The following is a 21,954-nucleotide window of genomic DNA, read 5'->3' on the forward strand; positions in this document are numbered from 1 at the left end:
GGCATGGTAGGTGTAAGGGCAAAGGGTGGTGGGCGGCAGGTATGGGTTTACATGAGTTGGCACTGTTGGCATAGGGGCTATAAGGGGACATGGTGGGTGGGGGCATAGGTTGGCATGGATAAGGCATGAGGAGTGAGTGGGGGTATAATGGGTGAGGACTGGAGGGCTGTTTAATGTTTTCCCATTTTTAAAAAACTTTGACACAGTGCTGGTTAACTAAGGCAGGCCTTTCTCCCAGCCCATCATTGCATCTGGCATCCTCCATACTCATTCCGGATCACCTTGCCCAACTTCAAGGAGCCCTGCCATGCCGGAACAAAATCCCACCTTCTGGCCACTTTCTCCCAGGTCGGGTTGGCGGAGCCTGGATTTTTCCTGACTCTACCCTCCTGACCCGGGAGCAAAAGTTCAGGCCCTAACATTTGAAGGACTGAAAGGTGGGTATAATGGTAAGCATTTACCTTACAGCTTACAGCTACCCCTCAAAGTTTATCTCTGTCCATGCTGCCTCCCTCTTACTTTCTTCTGTAGCCTTAAGCTTGCCTGGATGCTGACCATCCCATTTTCAAGACCCTCCTGTGCTTTTAACCACTTGGTCACCTTTTTCTGGTGCTACAGCTCTTGTCACACTGCAGTACTGCTGGGATTTCAAAACTAGACCATGGCCAGCATCCCGCTACACCAACCTTAGGAACCCTGACCCTGGAAACTGTGTTGGGGTTTCCAGCAGAGGGTGGGCCAAAATTCTGCCTAATCCCAGCCAGAATATAGTAAATAGATACATGATAAAACTTTCATTTTAAAGAAACATGTAACTGAAATAGATAATTTATAACATGTATGCATTAAAATAATTTTGACAGTTCACTGATTATAACCAAACTAAATTTAAGATCCAGTATGAATCTTTCTAACGTCTGTTTGTTTTCTAATGCAGGTGCATGGGAGAATGATAGACTGCATCTGTAACATCATGTTTTACACAATGTCATCATGCTGGCAACAGTTTCTGGGTCTGACCCTGATGGTTTTAATTACAAGATCAACAGTCAGCTGCCCAGCTCGATGCGAATGCGCTGCTCAAATTAAATCCGTAGTCTGCCACAGGAAACGTCTGACAGCAATTCCAGAAGGCATTCCCATAGAAACAAAAATACTTGACTTAAGCAAAAATAGACTGAGATGCATCAGTTCAGGGGATCTGGCAACATTTCCGCTTTTGGAAGAAATTGATCTCAGTGAGAATATAATCACAAATGTTGAGCCTGGAGCTTTCAATAATTTGTTCAACCTGCGATCCTTGCAGCTGCGCAGTAACCAGCTGAAACTGATCCCGACCGGTGTGTTCACCAGACTTACCAACTTAACACGTCTGGATCTTAGTGAAAACAAAATTGTGATTCTACTGGATTATATGTTCCAGGACTTGAGGAATTTGAAACATTTTGAAGTTGGGGATAATGACCTCGTTTATATCTCACAGCGGGCCTTCAGCGGGTTATTAGGCCTCGAACAGCTAACCATTGAGAAATGCAACCTGACCTCGATTTCTGCAGAATCCCTTTCCTATCTCCAAAATCTGATCACACTTAGACTGCGTTACCTTAGCATCAGCTTTCTGGAAGAACAGAACTTTCGTAAACTGTACAACCTGAAAGAACTGGAGATTGACTACTGGCCACTTCTTGAGACCATTACTCCAACAACACTGTATGGTCTGAACCTCACATATCTTTCCATAACAAGCACAAACCTTTCTTCTGTACCATCTGGAGCTTTCAGAAATTTCGTCTATCTCAAAATGCTGAATCTGTCTTATAATCCTATAACCATTATTGAATCTGGCTCATTTCGTGATTTAATCCGACTTCAGCAGTTGTACATGGTTAGCACTATGCTTACTACAATAGAGCCGCATGCTTTCCTTGGACTGAGGCAATTAAAAGTGCTAAATATTTCCAACAATTTCTTGGTTACGCTGGAAGAAAATACTTTACAGTCTGTGAGCAGCTTGGCAGTCCTGCGCTTGGATAATAACCCTCTATCCTGTGATTGCCGCCTACTGTGGCTTTTGCAGAAGAGAAAGACACTTAGTTTTGATGACAACCAGCCAGTTTGTGCTACCCCTGCAGATATTCAGGGCAGTGAGTTAAAAGACTTTGAGGACTCGGCCCTCCATAACTATTTTACATGCCAAAAACCCAAAATACGGGATAGAAAACCTCAGCGTGTAACCGCTGGTGAAGGACAGACTGTCTATTTTACTTGCCGAGCTGATGGTGAACCAACTCCAGTTATAATGTGGGTCTCTCCTCAAAGGAGAATGATTACAAGTAAAAGTAATGGCAGAATAACGATACTGCCTGGAGGCACTCTGGAGATCCGATTTGTGCAAGTCCATGACAGCGGCACCCATATTTGCATAGCTAGCAACGCCGGAGGAAATGACACGTCTTTTGCAGTGCTGACTGTAAAAGGACATCCTTTAGATGGAGCCTTATATGCAAACAGGACAGCATACTTAACAGAATTCAATGATACTGCATTCAACGACACACAGGTGTTCCTGAAGTTTACACTTGATGTGAAAACCATCCTGGTGTCCACCGCAATGGGATGTATCACCTTTTTAGGGGTGGTGCTGTTCTGCTTTCTGCTTCTTTTTGTGTGGAGCAGAGGAAGAGGGCATCACAAAAACAATTTCTCAGTGGAATACTCATTTCGAAAGGTTGATGGCCCAGCAGTCAGTGGTGGGCAAGGAGGTGCAAGGAAGTTCAATATGAAAATGATTTGAATCAACATTTTAAAAACTCAATGTAATGGATCCAATATATAAACTAGGGGTTCGTTAATTACACGTTTTCATAGTCAATAAGCTGATCGATCATTTATATCATACAAACTCCTGCTTATCATGTTATAATAATAAGCATAACCAATATTTTATGAATTAATTTTCACTGAGGCTCAGATAAGAGTTAAGCGTTGCATGCTGTAAATAGTCTCCCAGTCCTTTGACTGGTACAGCCCATCGTAATGCATCATTACCTACTTAACTTGCTAAAGGTTTTTGACACGTTGGGATAGAAATTGGTTCATATCCAAGTTCAAGTGTCAACACAGTGGCGGCAAGGATCACTGCACTGAAAAAGAAGCAACACGGGACCAGAAGAACTCACTCGTGATCCTCCAGCTTCACATTCAGTTAAGTACCCACCTTTATAGCAGCGCCTCCATAGTCCATTTGACCACTGGTTTGGCCACTTTAAGGCACATAAGAACTGGAAACAGTTCACCTACTCCAGTCAGGCCTACCCAAATTTAGCAAAGAGGCCTGAAACTTGTGTTAGGCCCCTTATTTACACAGGCAATAAATCTGACATTTGCTTTAGGCAGATGCCCCGAACAATGAAGGGGCCCCTAACCAATGTGGCAACCATCGCCAAACTTCTGTTTCACAGTCAATAAAAATTGGTGGATTCTGGACTCGTTTCAAGCCCACAAAACAGGCAAAGTAACATCCAGTTTTTCACTATACATTCCAATCAGGTGTTTCACCATTGGCATTGACGAAGTAGAAGAATTTTTCTTTGTGCCACATGACATGTAATTGTCCAGCTATGCTTTTATTTTATCAGTGACCCCATCAACAATTGGCTGACATGGTCTTTAAACTTCAGATACGCAGAGTTTTAATTTACTAATACAATCATCTAATGAAGCATGAAGCTGTGTCAAGCAAGTACTTAACCTTTGTTCTAAACAACTCAGCCAATCAGTTATATATGACTATGAAAATCTATAATTGTTTTCTGTGAGAAGTGGAATATTTAAATCATTATTTATTATTGGAAACATTGTTTGAAAACATATCCCATAAATTTCTGGGGATTATGTTGATAAATCATTCCACAGATGGTAGTATATAATCAAATGCTGCCTGGATTGTCATCTGAATTTGCAGCTCCTTGGCAGTCAAGCGGACAATTACTCAGGTTGGCCCATACTGTATTATTTTGTTGTTATCAGAAACTGAGTTGACTGTACACTATTTCTTTATACAGGTTTGTTGAAGCAGCTTTGTATTTTAATTTAAAAAGAAATTGATTTATGAACATTCTGTTTCATATATATGTGAGAAACATGCTGTTTGGACTTGATCTTTTACATCAGAATCACTTTTGCTTACAAGAAAAATGGAAAAAAAAATGCCTGCAGCGATTGTTGTAACTTTGTTTTGCTGAATGTTTTTATTGTGTTTTGTAAAGGATGTCCTTGCAAAGGTATTATTATGCCATTAGTAATGATCTGTTAAATGTTGCCGTAGTTTTCTGCACTATTTCACTCAAGCTAAAAAAAACTAATCCCAATTCATCAAAAGACTCTATCACTTAAGCAATTATGTGTACTTCTACATCTTTTTATAATAATTATAATAAACAACTTACACAATATGATATGCTTTAATAAGCAAATAAATCCAAATCTCTACAGCCTTGTCTTCTGGCATTGTTACAATTTACCATAAGAAATAAGAGATATTTCAAAGGAATTAAGTCAATAAAGGCAAATACTGTTGTTTGGAATATACAAAGGTGGAGCATTTTCACAGGAGAAAAACATCTTACTGCCTTGATGAAGCCGAGTCAGTGGAAGAGTAAATTCTGATAAACCTGGGATTTTGTGTACCTAGATACAATGCACATGGTGCCTCACCGACTCTGCAAACCAGCCTATTATCAAGGTGTACTGTAGCCAGATGACTTAAGGTAAATAATGACAATATGAAAAGAGGGTAGCAACTTTTTTGTTCAAAAGAAACTATGAAATCTGAAAATGAGGAATCAAAAGAACAATTGTATTTTGCCCTTGAGATAATAGAAATGTTAAGGTGAGCTTGCACATATTTGAAATATTTTTTTAAATGGTTCTATTCGTTTCAAATTTACTTTCAGGTAACGCTGAAGAAAAGATTAAAATTACAACCCATTAAAGCAGCTTTCCACAATGCTGTTGTGAACTGTATGAGTATCAACTGAATGAATCACACAAATATCAAAAATTAATTAACCAGTTTTATACATCATGTATGTGACTGCCAATTGTTTGTAGTATGAATAAGTGTTGTAGCAATGAGACCATAGCATCACTCAAACCAAACATTACTCAACCACAGATAGTGCTTCCAAATGGAATGGCAATAATTTGTTTTATTTCAAACCTTGTTCAAAAAAAAATGTATAAAATGTAACAGGAAAGCATTTTAAAAAAAAATAAACTACTTGTCACAAACTGATTATTCTTTTCTAAACCACGAGTTTCCATCATGTGCTGTAATCCTCTGTGTGGGTAAATAACCCTTCTATTGCATAATAGGCAGACTAAATTAATACCCAGTTTTATGACTGTGGTCGTTAAGGTAAGCTCAAAGACCGAGGACTCTAAACTTTAGGGGTCAGAACCAGGTTAGCTGTTGCGAGATGGTTCATTTCCCTGAGAATAGTGGGCTTGTGGAAGAGACCGCTAACTAGCCCAGTCAACCCCAACTTGCTGAACTCCTTCAAGCGAGAGCTGGGTCTTTTACTGGCCAAGGTAGCAATCACATTGGGCCGTAACTTTCAAATGGCATCGGAAAGTGCTGGCCCACAGGAACCGGAAGAAGTAAATGCACACTTACCTGGTCTTGAAAATTACACTGACCCTTCTGTGGAGCCGGAGCTGCTTGGGGCCTGCATCAAAAAAAATCCTTGCAGGCCCCAGAACAGAACAGCGCAGGTGGATTCAAGGAGGCACCGCCCCTTTTCTTTACGGCGCTGGATGCCGTAAAGCAGGCAGTTTAAAGGGCCTGGGGAATTGACAGGCCAGGGACAAGGTAAGCGTCTAAAGTAAACGGATAGGATTTGGCTAGTTGGTTTGTCCGGGGTGTCCGGGGGCGGTGGGGGGGCATAGGGAGTGGGGGTCGGTCAGATGTCCGTGAGGAGTAGGGGATGTTGGATGTCTGTGGAGAATGGGGGGCTGTCTGAGGTCTGGGGGCATGGGAGGGAGTTTGATGTTCAGGGGAGTGGGAGGGGTCTGTGTTCTGGGGGCTGTGGGGGTGGGATGGTTCTGGGGGGTTGGTGGGATGGAGGTCTAGAGGGGTTAGGGATGCCACATTTCTGTGGGGAGTGGATGTGGGTCCAAGGTCCAGGGAAGCTGGGTCAGAGATCTAGGGGTGGGTGGAGGGGGGATTCAGAGGCAGAGGTCAGTCAGAGGTCCGGGGGGATGGGGGTGATGTGGCGTCGGAAGTCCGTGGGGAGCAGGGGGGTGTTTGAGGTCTGAGGGATGGGGGGACCCAAAGTCCAGGGGGTGCAGGGTTCCGGGTTCCGGGGGTGGTGGGGTGGGTCCAGGGGTGTGGTCGTGGTGTCCGAGGACTGGGCTGGGGTGCTGGGGCTCCGCATGGGTGGGGGTGGTGGGGGGGATCCATGTTTTGGGGAATGAGGGATGAGGAGAAGGGAGGTGGGGGTTGGCCTTGGTTCCGAACAAATCCTTGCCACCTCGCCTGGTTGCCATTTACCGTCTGTGGGATCCTGGATGCAAACTTGTTGCCCCGACTGTAAACTTGGCAATTCTCTACCTGCATTTTTATCATGCACTTTGGTCATCTTCTCTTGTAGTTTTAAAAGTTGCTGACTAGTTTCTAAGAGAGTAGAATAGGTAAGAATAGGGACGGGATGTTCCATGAAATCGGCAAAGTCCCAAGGTGGGTGGCGAAATCGGTGTTTGGCCCGCTGACAGCAATGATGGCTTTTTCCGCCATATTGTGCACCACATAGTTGAAAAAATTGAGAGCCACGGGTTTCACATCGGATCGCTGGCAGGGCAGCCTCTGATTCACCCACCCCACCATCATCTTAGGCCTTTTGTAATCCGGGCACCATATTTAAAGAGCACCTCTGCACAGGGCTAGCGCTCTCTAAGGGATCAAAAGCTGGTGGAAAATCATGGCTTCCAAAGGGAGGAAACCTGCTGATCCCAAATTCAGTGATGCCTCTCTTGAGTGCCTACTGGAAGCAGCGGAGGTCAGGGGGTGGGGATGCCAGAGGTCGTGGGTGGGGTGTGCCATTGGTTGGTGGGTGCTGGTGTTGGAGGTCGGGGGTCGGGGGATTGGAGGTCCAGGGTGGCGGATCAAAGTTGGGGGTGGGGGTTCAGAGGTCAGTGGGTTGGAGGTTCAGAGGTCAGGGGTGCGGGGTGTCGGCGGGTGTGGGTTCAGCAGGTCAGGGTGGGGTGGGGGAGCCCCTTGCGGGGGGATTGGGATGTGGCAGGACTGCTGTGGGGAGGGGGTGTTTGGACTGTCCTGTGGGGACAGCCTGGGTTATTTCAATAGTTACCCAGAAGTTAGGTTTTAATTCTTCTAACTTTTTCTGAGTAACTATTAGTGTAACCTTGGCGGAACCATCTGAAGTTTGCGATTTAAACTGCATTTCAAATGGAGCAGCACAATTGCCCAGAGGAAGTGTGCACTTCTGGGCAACTGCAGTGCAAACCCTTACCTGGGAATGTCTGAGAGGGATTCCCCAGCGCACCTTTTGTGGACCTCCCAAATCCAAAGCTGGGGAGCTCGGAGGCTATGGTCCAATGTTTAACTGGTAGGTGTTGTGTTATTATAATGATATGAAATCATCACTCACTCATAAGGGATTGCGTAAACATGTTGTGGGTTCATTTATTAAGACTAGGCACATGGGAACATTATACCGAGGCATAAAGCTTGAAGATATCAGACCTGCAGAGCTGTGTGTGGGTGCGCTCTGTTGAAAGAAAAAGTGAAAATAAACTGGATTGCATGACACACTTCCTCTCCAGTGATGTCATGTTGCAGTCCCTTAAAGGCATTTAACAACATCCTCCTTTCTTTTTAAAGATATTCCCCCCCGCTTCCACAGAAGTATAACTATTTATAATACATGTTCATGTTTAGTTGCCATTACATAAGTGTATAGATCTGATGAATCTATGAGTCTCTCAGGCATAAAGGTAGCTTGCAAGTATGCCCAGATCTTGTAATGGTAACCTTGTCTGAAAGTTTCTTCAGTTGCTTACAGTGATCTGTGGGATTGTCATTCTTGGATGTTGCTCCTGATTGCATTTGAGATCTTGCCCTAGATGGTGCATGGTGGTTGAGGATCTGGAATGGATCTGATTTGTCCTCGGTTACACCTTACTGTTGCACCTTTGTGTGTAATGACTTCATAGGCCTTGGTTCTGAACAAATCCTTGTCACCTCAGCTGGTTGCCATTTACCTTCTGTGGGATCCTGGATGCAAACTTGTTGCCCCAACTATAAACTTGACAATTCTGTACCTGTATTTTTATCATGTGCCTTGGTCATCTTCTCTTGTAGTTTTAAAAATTGCTGTCTAGTTTCTAAGACAGTAGGATGGGTAAGAATAGGGACCAGATTTTCCATGAAATTGGCAAAGTCCCAAAGTGGGCGAATTCAGTGATGCCTCTCTCAAGTGCCTACTGGATGCAGTGGAGGCCCGCCCAACTCTGGCCAAAGGACCTCACCCAAGGTGACAAACCCAGCATGGGAGGCGGTGACAGCAGTGGTGAGCACCAACGGCCTACAAAAGAGAACAGCCACTCAGTGCAGGAAGAGGATGAATGATCTTCTCTATTCCGCCAGGGTAAGTCACCCTTCTCATCACCCTCAACGCGCGCACACAAATTTATCACACACCCACGGGGATTTAATTTACTGCCAGTTCAAGGGACATCACCATTCACTCTCTAGCACACACCTTCATCTCCTCTGTGGATCATATACTCATCCCATCCGTCACACCACTCAGCACCCACACGTGCCAGGCATCCTTCTCATCTGGCCTGGCAAGCACTATGATTACACTCTCTCCGTTTGTCTTCCCCAAGACAAGCTGCCTCAAAACAAAAGGGAAATGTCCCAGAACGGGGATGGAATCACCGAACTGAAGGCCCTGACCAACTTTGAGAATCAAGCCATTCACCTGGCTGGCGACGATCTGGACCGTTCCTGTGCTGATGGTGAGGTCGGTAGTGGTCAACCAAGCGAGGATCCTGCACAACAACACCCATTAGACAACCATACTGTGAGTGATGTCTCCTCTTCCACAGTCCCCTGCCATGCAGGAATGATCTCTCCTTCTTTTTGCAGGCACATCTGGGAAGCATCCGTGGCCATCCATGAGCCAGGCCCTCGACTGAAGCCTCAAAGGCACTTTGGGGGAGGGAAACTGATGTCACCCTAATTGAAGACCCATCACAGTGCTCATCCCCATCTTCTACCAGTGCAGAAACACACACCTCAGTGGGACCTAGTTTTAGATTAGCCTCAGGGCCACAATCTGTTGAGCACAGCGCACTATCTGATCCACAGCAGGCAGAGGCAGATGTTTCCAGGGTGCCGGCACTTGGAGGACAGCTGGAGGCCAGAAACCTGCTGGGTCCGAGTCAGATGACAAGCATCTGGACTCGGTTCTACCTCAGTTGAGGCTGGAGCTGCAAAGACAAGCTCAGGAACATCGGGAAAGGATGTCCGCTACACTCCTCAGATTGCAAGGCACAATGGAGGAGTCCATCCACCTTCAGACCAAGGTGATAAGCCCCGGCATACCAATGCACTGAGGTCAACACGGGTAGGATGGCAGCTGCAGTGGGGACGTTAGTCCAGGACATCGGCCCTGCACTGCTGCAGGAGCTGCACTCCATCGCTGAGGCACTTGCTGGCATCCATCAGTGTCAATGCGAGAAGGGGGCGGGGCATCTTGAATTCACTCCAGCTGTCCCTTCCTCTCAAGGAGTCAGCCAGGGGGCCCCTGGTCATCTAGAGAGGAAGGTCAGCAGGTGTACACTCCAGGGCCATTCACACAAGTGACTCTGGGGGTGACCGGCCCATCTTAATCCCTTCTTCCTGTGATCCCAGCAGCTCCAGGTCCACAGGCCGAGGGTGGCACTGCCACACAGCAGGGCCTCAAAAGCAGCAGCAGGGTTAGGAAAATTAAGAAGATGTAGTCGTATAACAGGCATTAATCACTTGTCTATAATGTTCACCAATACAAATACACTCATAATCTTGTCTCCTTGTCTATGGCTCCTTGTTATGATGAGGTGTGTCAGTGTCACTGAGAAGTGAAACCTTGGTCCCTGCACAAGATCAAGTCTTGCGTTGCAGTCCAGGGCCTCTCCCATGTGCAGTGCTTAACCATCTGACCACAATGATTGTCCCATCCCAAAGTCACACTCCACCTCAGTGATGCCTGCACCTTGATTGTGTTTACTGTAAGAACATCGTGCCCGAGCATTGTTGGGTCATGTGATGTTATGTCTGCTCCGAGCACCTTTGAGGCGGGTCTGCTCCCCCTCCCCAATCTTCTCGTCTGCATTCTGGACAGTTGAAAGCATAATACTGAAGATGGTGATTATGCATGCAAAAAGATCAAGCACTTAAGAAACTCATGTTCTCACTGTATTCCAGCAAAGTCTACATGAGATGAGACCCTGCACAGAGCATGAATGCGATGACCTCTGCCAGACTGGTGTCAGATGCTCCCAGTTGCTATCCTGTGCTCTGAGGAGAGTCCTCACTGCATCTCATCATCCTCCTCGTGGAACCTTGCGGCTATTAAGGCCTTACGAACACACCTGCCTCGTCTGGCTACAGCAATGGCCTCATCGCCTGTATCCTGGTCTCCCAGGACCTCATCACCCTCCTCCCCTTCCACTTCCTCCTCATCGGAGGAGACGTGCAGCTCCTCCATCTCCTCATCATCCAGGACCTCCCCCCTTTGTATCGCCAGGTTGTGCAGTGCGCAACAAGCCATGATGATGTGTGACACCCTCTGGGGGGTGTACTGGTGTGCTCCACCAGATCTGTCAAGGCACGGACCTCATTTTTAGGATCCCAATGGTCTGCTCACCAAAGTCTGGGTCGCAGCATGAGCCTTGTTGTACCTTCTCTCAGATGGAGCCTGAGGCCGCCACATGGGCATCATCAGTCATGCCCTCTGTGTGTAGCCCTTGTTGCCAAGGAGCCAACACTGCCGCCTCTGTAGACCCTGGAAGATGTCAGGGATCTGAGACCTGCTGAGGATGTATGAGTCGTGGACGCTCCCTGGGTTTGGTGTGCAAACCTGTATGATCCGTTTGTTATAGTCGCAGACAAACTGAACATTGAGCAAGTTCACATACTGGACTGCTTGTTGCCAGGGAGATCGTAGTGCAACCGATGGCACGCTGCACCTGTGGGAAACCGTGAATCTCAGCATACCCCAGCGATTTTACTTCCTGGCTCGCCTGATCTTGGTTGAAATTGACAAAGTTATGTGCCTTGGCGAAGATGGCGCTTATGAGTACCTGGATACATTTGTGGGTGGAGGCTTGAGAGATCCTGCACAGGTCGCCAGTGGAGCTCTTGAAGGAGCCGTAGAAATCGAGCACGGCGGTCACTTTCAATGCCACCAGCAGTGGATGCTCCCTGAGTCCCCAAGGTGCCAAAACCTGAAGAAGGTGGCATATGTGAGTAACCAGTTCCTGTGACAATCGCAATCTTTGGTGACACTGGTTCTCGCTCATCTGCAGGTAGGACAATCGTCGTCTATATACCCTGGGTCTAGCGAGGTGCCTACAAACGACGGCTCTCTGTGGCTCTTCCCCTACGCATGGAAGAGGCTCTGCTGCCTCTTTTCTTTTTTTTAAATTCTTATTTTCTCTTTCTTTATTTTTTTAAGAGAAAGAAAGGAAAAGAGAAGTAGGAGGAAGAAGAACAGAAAGAAAAGAGAGGGAAAATAAACCCTCCCCAACACCACCCCAAAAATAAATAATAAAAAAGTCAACAACAATCATAGGTCAGATGTACTTTTACCTGATGTAATACATACAACCTAATTAGGGTCAGTTATATGAAAGTAGAGAGCTGTAGTTCCTCAAAGTAATCCAAGAAAAGTTGCCAAGTTACATAAAATCCATCAGTGTAGTTTATTTTCTCAAGTTTAAGACTGCATAAGATCACGTCTTCAATTAATAAAAGAAGGTGGGGCAGACTGTTTCCAATGTAATAGAATAATGCATCTAGTCAATAATGTTGAAAAGGCAAATGCATCAGTCTGACTTTTTGTAAGCGGGAAGCCATTTGGTTCCACTCCACAGAGTGCTGTAGTAGGAGAAGGTTCAATGTCACTACTGAAAGTATGTGAGAGTGATCTAAAAAGATTTTGTCCCAAACAAAGCCAATTTGGGACACAACCAGTACTTGTGAGTTGGAGAGTCTGGGGCAGTATGACATTTATCACATGTTGGATCAAAATTTGGATAGATCTTAGATAATTTCGCCTTGGATAGATGGATACAATGTAAGATTTTAAATTGTAGCAACCCATGTTTTGCACATACAGATGAGGAATGTACTTGAGAGAGAACAGGCCTCCAGTTATCTTCTGATAAGTCTGAGTCAAAATCTTGCTCCCAAAGAATTTTTAAGATTGAAAGCGGAGGGCAGAGTAGTGAAAAAATTAGAGAATACAATTTGGAAATGAATAGCCTAACAAAAGGATTTAATTCCGACATAATATCTATCGGTGATTTAGGAGGCAATAAAAGAAATTGGGCGATTTTTTAGCACGCAAAATCTCGGAATTGTAAATAGCGAAATAAGTGTGTGTGGGGCAGATCATATTTCCAAGAGAGAGAGTCAAAATAAGCAAAAATACTATCAATTTATAAGTTAGCAAAGGTTTTGACACTTCTCGCGTGCCAGACTTGAAAGTCAGAATCACCTAGTGAAGGTGGGAATAAATGGTTTGCATTAATAGGGCTGTATAAAGAGAGAAATTGCAGTGAAAGTGTGTTCTGAACTGGGTCCAAATCTCAAGTGACTGTCTAACAATAGGGTTTGAAGAAAGGTGACTGGTTGAGAAAGGAATGGAGGAGCACAGCAGAGCAGAGCAGGCAGAGATGTGGATTGACAGGAGGCTACCTCCAATTGCACCCACGCTAAACTAGCTGAGTCGGAATGAAGCCAAAAACAAATACCACGGATATTAGCAGGCCAGTAATGAAACTGAAAATTTGGCAGTGCCAAACCACCTTGGGACTTTGTAGAAAAGCTTTACAAATTCTGGATGTTTTATTATTCCAAATAAAGGGAGAAATTAACTGGTATATTGCAACAAAAAAGGACGTTTGGGAACAGACAATGAAATAAGTATAGAAATTTTAGCAAAATATTCATCTTTACAGAATTTATATGATTAACCAAAGAAAGGGATAAGCTAGACCAATGTGCTAAGTCCTGCTTTGAACGTTCCAACAAAGAGTCAAATTTGAGCTTAAGTAGGTCTCCAAGGGATCACATAACTAAAATGCCTAAATATTTAAAACTATTTACTGAGACCTTGAAAGGGAGGGGAGAAAGAAGGTAACTCTTTGCAATAGAGTTAATAGGAAAAATTTCACTCTTTTGCAAATTAATTTTAAAACCTGAAATATGACCAAATCGCTCAAGAGTAAGGCAAATATATGGGAGAGATGAGGCCAGATCAGAGATGTAAAGAAACAGGTCATCAGCATATAGGGAGAGTTTCTGCTCGACTCTACAATGTACAACACGATGTATATCTCCACAACTCCACAGTGAAATTGCCAGGGGCTCAATGTAATAACGAAAAGTAGGTGGAGAAAGCAGACAGCCCTGTCTAGTACCTCGATGGAGGGCAAAGAGTTTAGAGTGGAGATTATTTGTACGTACAGAGGTAGCCAGTGAGGAATACAATAGTTTTATCCATTTTATATAAATGGGTCCAAATCCAAATTTTTAAAGAGTGAAGAAAAGGTAGTCCCATTCCACTCTATCAAAAGCCTTTTTTGCATCCATAGTTATAAGAACTCCAGAGAGAGGAGTAGTTGAATGTGTATAAATAATATTGAAAAGACACCTTAAATTAGAGAAGGATTTCCTGCACTGAATAAAATCTGTCTGGTCAGGAGAGACAATAGATGGAAGGACAGGTTCAAGGCGGTGGGGCTAAGGCTTTAGCTAGTATATTGAGATCCACATTTAAAAGGGAAATAGGCCAGTATGTACTGCAATGCAGAGGAGCCTTATCCCTCTTTAAAAGAATAGACAAAGATACCTCATGCAGCATAGGAGGGAACGTTTTAGAGAGAAAGCATTCCGAAAACAGAGACAGTAATAATGGAGAAAGTTGTCATAAGAATGTTTTTTAAATCCTATTGGAAATCCATCAGGCCCTTGTGCCTTTTTACTTTGCATGGATTTAATTGCCTGTAGTATTTCATCATGGGAAAGGGGTGCTTCTAATGCATTCATAGAGTCAGACGTTAGAGATGGAATGCCTATATTATCAAACGAATTGTGAAATAAACAAGGTTCTGAAAACGAGCCTGAGGTATAAAGAGTGGAACAAAAAAGTTTGAATTGATCATTGATATCCTGATGATCGGTGGTGGCTGACCCTGTTGGAGTGATAATTTCAGCAATAAGTTGAGAGGAAGCAGACTGGCGAAGCTGGTGAGCCAGGAATCTACAGGTTCTTTCACCATGCTCATAAAATGTACCATGTGATCTAAGTATATGCTTTTCTGTTTGTTTAGTGGAAAGAAGATCAAATTCAGTCTGTAGAGCCAGATGTTGTTTGTATAATACTGGTAAAGGTGCAATATCATACTGTTGGTCCTCTAAGAGAACTTGGTCAATCAATTGGGACAATTTTGAGGTATTGCCTTGCTGTCCCTTGATCTTGAGTGTTGTGCTCTTCCTTTGCCAAGCCAGGTGCCTCCGTTGCATTCTTCTCCTTCTTATATCCTTCCTATAAGCCATAAGACAGACAGCAAGATCACCAGGCTCCATGTTGCTGATGGTCTGTTCACTTCATTATCAAAGAGTGAGACACAAGTGTCGACATATGTACTCCTAAGGACCTCTCTTGTTAAGTCTCTGGCTCCGGCTGGATGGCCAATGCTTAGATCACTAGATGCCTGACTAAAACCCCACCCACCTTCGCCCCACACCACATGACTGAGTGGTGACAGACTCGGCCACTTGACTGCATCCTGTGCTCTCAGCTCAGGCACAGCTATTATCCTAACCTACACTCCAAGGCTGTGCGGTTAGCTTGGATCATGAGGGTTACAGCTCAAATCCTGAATAACTACAAAGTAAGGGGCTCTGAGCACATCCCTCAGTGACTGTTCCATGCCCACCTCTTGCAAGGGGACCCTCTAACTTGCCCAGTCGTCCAATTGTTCTACAGCTCCATGAAGCTCAGATTATTTTGCAGTCTGAGCCCAAGGAGTTAAACGTTCAAGAGCAATCAGTGACACTATTAGGAATTTGTGTTGCTTGAGTGGGAATAATTGTTTCAGAAGCCAGACTCCAAGTATGTCAATGGAGCTGATGCTGAATGGCCTCAGCTATGGAAGAGTGCTCAATCTTGAAATGCGTTTCCAAGTGCCTGGCCGATCCCCCCGGCCAACAGCATGTGCTTGTGTACTTCCTTCAGTCTGCGCTGCCTTGCTTCCTCCAGCAGCAGCCAGCCGCCACACTGGAGCCCTGGCCCTGAGGCTTCCCTCGGTTCTGCCTGCACCACGCGCTCTCTGCCCAACCCCACACTGGAGCCCTTGCCCCGGAGCCGCACTGAAAACCAACACAGAAGAAGCTGCTTTGAATACTTGCCTGTGATCCCCTCCCCCGACCCCCGATTCTGCAGCGCCTTGGATTCTCATGGGGGATCCTTGCGAGCGCTAAGTTGTGCACACTCACCTCTGAGTTCCCCTCGGAGTTCAGGTCGTCAGGTGCACCCCTTTAAAAGGCAGTTGTAAATTACGCCGTTCTGAAGTCATGCTAACTTGGGATTTAAATTTGACAAGGGGGGAATGATTCCAATATGTGGCCACAATAATGAGATGCAAATTTATTAAGATTAAGTTCCTGACATTTACCCACTGCTTGGATCAGTGCACCATCTTTGTAGCTGCATCAGCTTTTGCTTTAGTGCACTGCCATTGCCAGTGGCCCTTTCTGCCACATGCCTTGCACAATTGCTGAAAAGCTGGGCATTTCCTTGGTGCATTAGAAGGCCACACCTTCCATATGTCTTGCTAGGTGTGGGTATTCTAGTAAGTGCGTCAACAATTAGGGTTGTCCTAAGGACCTGTAAACTTTGTCGACCTTTGTCGCTTTGTATTATGTCCATCCTTCAGTAGCTCTTCCATGCTATACTTTATAGGCTTGTCTAGCAGATCTTTCTGGAACACTACCATGGAGTGGATGTGATCACCAACTGAACAATCCTGACTGCTAACTCTGCACTTGAAAAAGCACAGCAAGAACCATTTTCTCTGCACCTGCTGATGGAGTGGTCTATGGATTCTGTAGGCTGTTGGTGAAATGACATGAACTCTAGTCGATGAATACAGAAGTTTAACGTGATTCTGAACCGGTCTTCCAATATAGTCCATATCTTTTGGGGATCCTTTAGCTCTTCTGATATTAATCCTGATGTGTTCAGCCTGTGTAGGCCTTCATTCCCAATTGCTATGTGAATTTTTATGTCTTGGTTGTCTGGTTCAGACACACCTGAATCAAGAAACCATAACTCTATACACTGATTCAAAATTTTGACTTTGGATAGTAGGTCAGCTGTTTCCCAATTCAGGCTGGGGAGTTTTCTGGACATTTTGACAACATCCTTTTGACCTTCCTTCCCCTATAGTACCTGGGGTGAGTGTCGCTGTAGCCGCTTTTTCATGGTTTTGTGCAGCTCCGCCAGTAATAATCACAACCTTCTCTCGGCCGATATTTGTGAGATTTCTTTTGTTTGATTCTCCCTCACTCGCCATTGATCTGGCTGACACTCTAGTCACTCGCCTTTCCCAGCTGAGCTCACCCAGTGCTGGCCCTTTGGATGCATTGTCCAACTCACCACGAGGGATCCATTCACTTACCAGCTCTTTATCTGAGCACTATGTCTTCAAGCTTTTCTGCACAGTCAGTCCACTGCATTCTCAAGACTCTCTGACACTTTGACATTGCGAACTGACTAAAACTTTGAGGGTGGTCTCCTGACATGTAGCATGATCAAAGACTGTTCACCATGTCGCACCTTTTTTTATTCATTCATGGCGTGTGGGCTTTGCTGGCTAGGGCAGCATTTATTGCCCATCCCTAATCACAGAACAGAATTACAGAATCACAGAATCACACAGTGCAGAAGAGGTCTGCACTGACACGTGAGAAACACCTGACCTACCTACCTAATCCCATTTACCAGCTCTTGGCCCATAGCCTTGAATGTTATGATGTGCCAAGTGCTCATCCAGATACTTTTTAAAGGATGTGAGGCAACCCACCTCCACCATCCTCCCAGGCAGTGCATTCCAGACCGTCACAACCCTCTGGGTAAAAATGCTTTTCCTCACATCCCCCCTAAACCTCCTGCCCCTCACCTTGATCTATGGACACACACGCCAATGTCTCTTTGTTCCTCAGAACTTCCTAGTGTCAAGCCATTCATTGAATACTTCCTTGTCAAATTACTCTTTCCAAAGTGTATCACCTCGCGCTTTTCAGGGTTAAATTCCATCTGCCACTTATCTGCCCATTTGACCATCCCATCTATATCTTCCTGTAGCCCAAGACAATCAACCTCACTGTTAACCACCCGGCCAATCTTTGTGCCATCCCTATATCAATTTGCTCAAGAACCTCGCAGTCTCTCTGCCCCAATTCGATACCTTCATCCTCATTCTCTTGGGTGAAGACGGATGTGAAGTATTCGTTCAACACTCTACCAATGTCCTCTGGCTCCACCCATAGATTGCCCCCTTGGTCCCTAATGGGCCCTACACTTTCCCTGGTTATCCTCTTCCCATTGATACACTTATAGAATATCTTGCGATTTTCCCTACTTTTACCAGCCAGAGCGTTCTCATATCCCCTCTTTGCTCTCCTAGTTGCTTTCTTAAGCTCCACCCTGCACTTTCTGTACTCCACGAATGCCTCCGCTGATTTGCTCCCATTGTACCTGCTAAAAGCCTCTCTTTTCCTTCTCATCGTATTTTTGAATATCTCTGGTCATCCATGGTTCTCTGGGCTTGTTACTCCTTCCTATCACCCTAGAGGGAACATGTTGAGCCTGTACCCTCCCCATTTCCTTTTTGAACACCCCCTACTGTTCCTCTGTAGATTTCCCCACAAGTAGCTGTTCCCAGTCTACCTTGGCCAGGTCCTGCCTTATTTTACTATAATCTGCTCTCCCCCAATCCAAAACATTTTTTTGCAATTGTTTAGTTCTTTGTCCATAACAAACTTAACTTGTACCATGTTGTGGTCACTATCACTAAAATGCTCCCCCACTACCACCTGCCTGGCTTCATTCCCCAGAATTAGGTCCAGCACTGCGCCATCCCTTGTTGGACATTCTACATATTGACCTAAACATTTCTCCTGTACTTAAGAGTCAACCACATTTCTACAGGATCTGGAGTCACATGTAGGCCAGACCAGATAAAGATGTCAGTTTTCCTTCCCTAAAGGGCATTAATGAACCAGATGGGTTTTTACAACAATTGGCAATGGTTTCATGGTTGTCCAGATTTCCATTAAATTCAAGTTTCACTATCTGCCATGGTGGGATTCAAGCCCTGGATCTACTAGAATACTAGTCAGTGACAATACCATTATGCCACTGCCTCCCCATACCTGTCCTTAATGTTGCTGTCAGGCTAAACAGAATGTCATTTAGGAGGAACCACTGCTGCACAGCATACTGTGGTTTTATAATGATATAAAGGCACCAATCACTGATAAGGGACTGCGCAAACATGGGGCAGAATTTTGCCGTCAGCGAGCAGGGGGCGGGGCCCGCTCACCGATGCATAAAATGTTGCGGGATGACGTTGGGGGGAACCCCCGACGTCATCCCGCCCCATTTAAATTTTCAGGAAGGGGGGGGGGGCACAGCAAAATCAGCTGTGCCCTCGCCGACCTGTCAATGGCCAATTGAGGCCATTGACAGGATCGTTTAAAGAATTAAAGGACCTGCCCGTCCAACCTTAAGGTTGGCGGGTTGGCCAGGAGCCCTGGGGGGGGAATAGAAAAAACATGAAACCTCATCCACCGGCGGGATGGGGTTTCATGCAGGGTTTTAAACAGTTTAATAAAGTTTTACTGTAATTTATGAACATGTCCCATCTCATGTGATATTGTCACATGAGGGGGACATGTTTAGGATTTTAAATTTTTTTTATTTTTAATCTTTTTAAAAGTGTCAGCGATCTCCCTGAGGCAGCACCTTAGCCTCAGGGAGGTGTGCGCTCTTTTGTGCGCATGCGCGAAAGAGCGCACTCTCATTTTTGGGGAATCACCCCCTGCCCGCACAGGAAGCGCATAGTGTTTCCCACCGGACGTCATGTGGCCCGCCCACGTAAAATGGCGGCGGGGCCCACTTCTCCGGCGGGGATTGGCTCTCTGCCCGTCGGAGATTGTGTCGGGCCCGCCCGCCCAACAGACAGAAAATTCTGCCCACGTTGTGGGTTCATTCATTGAGACTAGGCACATGAGAGCATTTATACAGAGGCATAAAACTTGAAGACATTAGGACTGAAGAGCTGTGTTGTGTGCTCTGCTGAAAGAAAAAGTGAAACTAAAACTAGATCATATGACACACTTCCATTCTCATGATGTCATGCTGCAATCCCTTAAGGCATATTACATCTGATTGACCCGCTTAGTTTCACACCACCACCTCCCCCAAGCTCCCCGCTATCACATTAACTAGGGCCAGAATGGTCTCCTGGACTATGTTTGATTGCCTAAAGGTGTTGGAGAGGAATTTTCCAGATATTTTTCACCTAATTGGCTTGGGTTTCATCTGTTTTTCCACCTTTTTCAGGAGGTGACATGACCCTTTCAGGTGGGAGTGTAGTTATTAAAATTCACAAGGCATTGCCTGGACTCAAGAAGCTTAATACCATCAGGACAAAGCAGCCTGCTTGATAGGCACCCCAAGTACCACCTTAAAGATTCAATCCCTCCACCACAGGGTACTGTGACAACAGTGTATATCAGCTACAAGATGCATTGCAGCAAACCGCCAAGGCTGTATTCTTGAACTGCTGCAGTCAATGTGGTATAGGGAGAATCAAACAAGGGTCCTTCAGCAGCACCTTCCAAATGAGTGACTTCTACATCTAGAAGGAAAAGGGCAGCAGGTGCATGGGACCAACATCATCTGCATGTTCCCCCCCAAGTCACTATTGTAATGAAATAAAATTAACAATATTATAGTTATTATTGCTGTTGTTGTTTACATATTGTCATAAACAAGCTGTACATTTTGGGAAGTGGAACTCTTTTCTGTTGAGGGGTTTGACTGTAAGAACTTGTAACGTAATGTAGGTGCCATCTATTGTGACCAAGACCTTGGGAAAGCCAGCAAACCTATATGGCCCGAATGCACAAAGGTCTTTCTGTGATGCAAATTGCAAAAACCATCTCAGTAGTCCTTAAATGTGCAACAGTCACTTGATGAAGTGATTTGGAAATATATCGCCATCCCTTCATTGACACTGGGTGAAAATCCTGAAACTCTCTATGTAACATCACTGTGGGCATACCTACACCACATGGACTGTGGCAGTTCAAGAAGACGGCTCACCACAACTTTCTCAAGGGCAATAAGGGATAGCGTATAAATGTTGGCCTTGCCACTGACCCATATATCACATGAATTAATTTTTAAAAAGGCAGCCATGAGGAAATCTCTGCAGACCAGTCAGGGTAAAGAACTGCCTTGTATTCATCAAGTGACTGTTGCACATTTAAGGACTAATGGGACTGTTTTTGCAATTTGTATCACAGAAAGACCTTTGTGCGTTCGGGCCATATAGGTTTGCTGGCTTTCCCAAGGTCTTGGTCACAATAGATGGCACCTACATTACATTACAAGTTCTTACAGTCAAATCCCTCAGCAGAAAAGGGTTCCACTTCCCAAAATGTACAGCTTGTTTATGACAATATGTAAACAACAACAGCAATAATAACTATAATATTGTTAATTTTATTTCATTTCAATAAAATTCCATGAACACAAGCAAGCATAAAGTATCGTGCTTTTCCTGGTTGACAACACCTGCATTTCTTTAATCTCTCCTAGCACTTCACCTAGGCGTAACATGACAGCCAGTATGGTGAGTGGTGGCTGGTTGCTCCTGTGTAATAAAAGGTTCATGGGACTGGCAGGAGCCTCCTCTCATGGCAGCTTGCTGGTGGAGGTTGCCACTATGGGAGAAAAAGTTAAGGCAGTGAAGACAATGGGATAAAATTGATCTTCCCACACCCAACGACAACCACACCCCCGCACCCCCCCATCTCAATGGCCCAATTGACATCCATCCCTATCAACCTCATCCCAAAGTCCCAATCAACCCTACCACAATATCAATATTGTCCCCTCCCAAATTGATCTCCCTCCTGGCCATCCGATTGTTTCACACATCCACCTCCCCCAACTCCTCAGCCTTCTGATTTATTACCGCTACATAAGGTCTTCCTGTAGGCTGCTAGCATGTCCTGAAATTATAGAAGTCTTCACAGGCGAATTGCCTGAGGATGCCTATCAAGTGTCTGCAGCTTGCCAGTCTGACGTTAATGATGCCCAATACTGGAGTCACCTCAGGGCTCCCCATTCTAGTACAGCAATTTGTCCCTGTGCCACATTTGTACTGAGCAGCCCACACAAATCCCTATTTATTTTATTTCTTTCATGTGTTACTTGACGGATGATTTGCTACTTTATTCCAGTTAAGATTCTTCTTCCTGCTTGTCTGTGTTATATGTTTTATTTCACTCTTTTACTGATTGAATCAATGTCTGTCCATGTCTTATGTTACATTACCAAAGAATGACCCACCCCAGGAACA

At 45.0% G+C, this 21,954-nt stretch overlaps 1 protein-coding gene across 1 annotated transcript in view; it reads left to right on the top strand.

Moving 5' to 3' along the window:
- Positions 1-5,290, top strand: part of LOC144688860 (leucine-rich repeat and immunoglobulin-like domain-containing nogo receptor-interacting protein 2) — a 223,363-nt gene extending 218,073 nt beyond the window's left edge. Inside the window, exon 2 of the mRNA XM_078555854.1 lies at positions 938-5,290. Coding sequence (XP_078411980.1) covers positions 950-2,794 — 1,845 coding nt within the window. The 5' untranslated portion in view covers positions 938-949 and the 3' untranslated portion in view covers positions 2,795-5,290. The remainder of the gene's footprint in view (positions 1-937) is intronic.
- The last annotated feature ends 16,664 nt before the right edge of the window (positions 5,291-21,954 follow it).

The sequence above is a fragment of the Cetorhinus maximus genome, chromosome 13 (assembly GCF_964194155.1).
Source record: "Cetorhinus maximus chromosome 13, sCetMax3.hap1.1, whole genome shotgun sequence".
Lineage (NCBI taxonomy): Eukaryota > Metazoa > Chordata > Chondrichthyes > Lamniformes > Cetorhinidae > Cetorhinus > Cetorhinus maximus.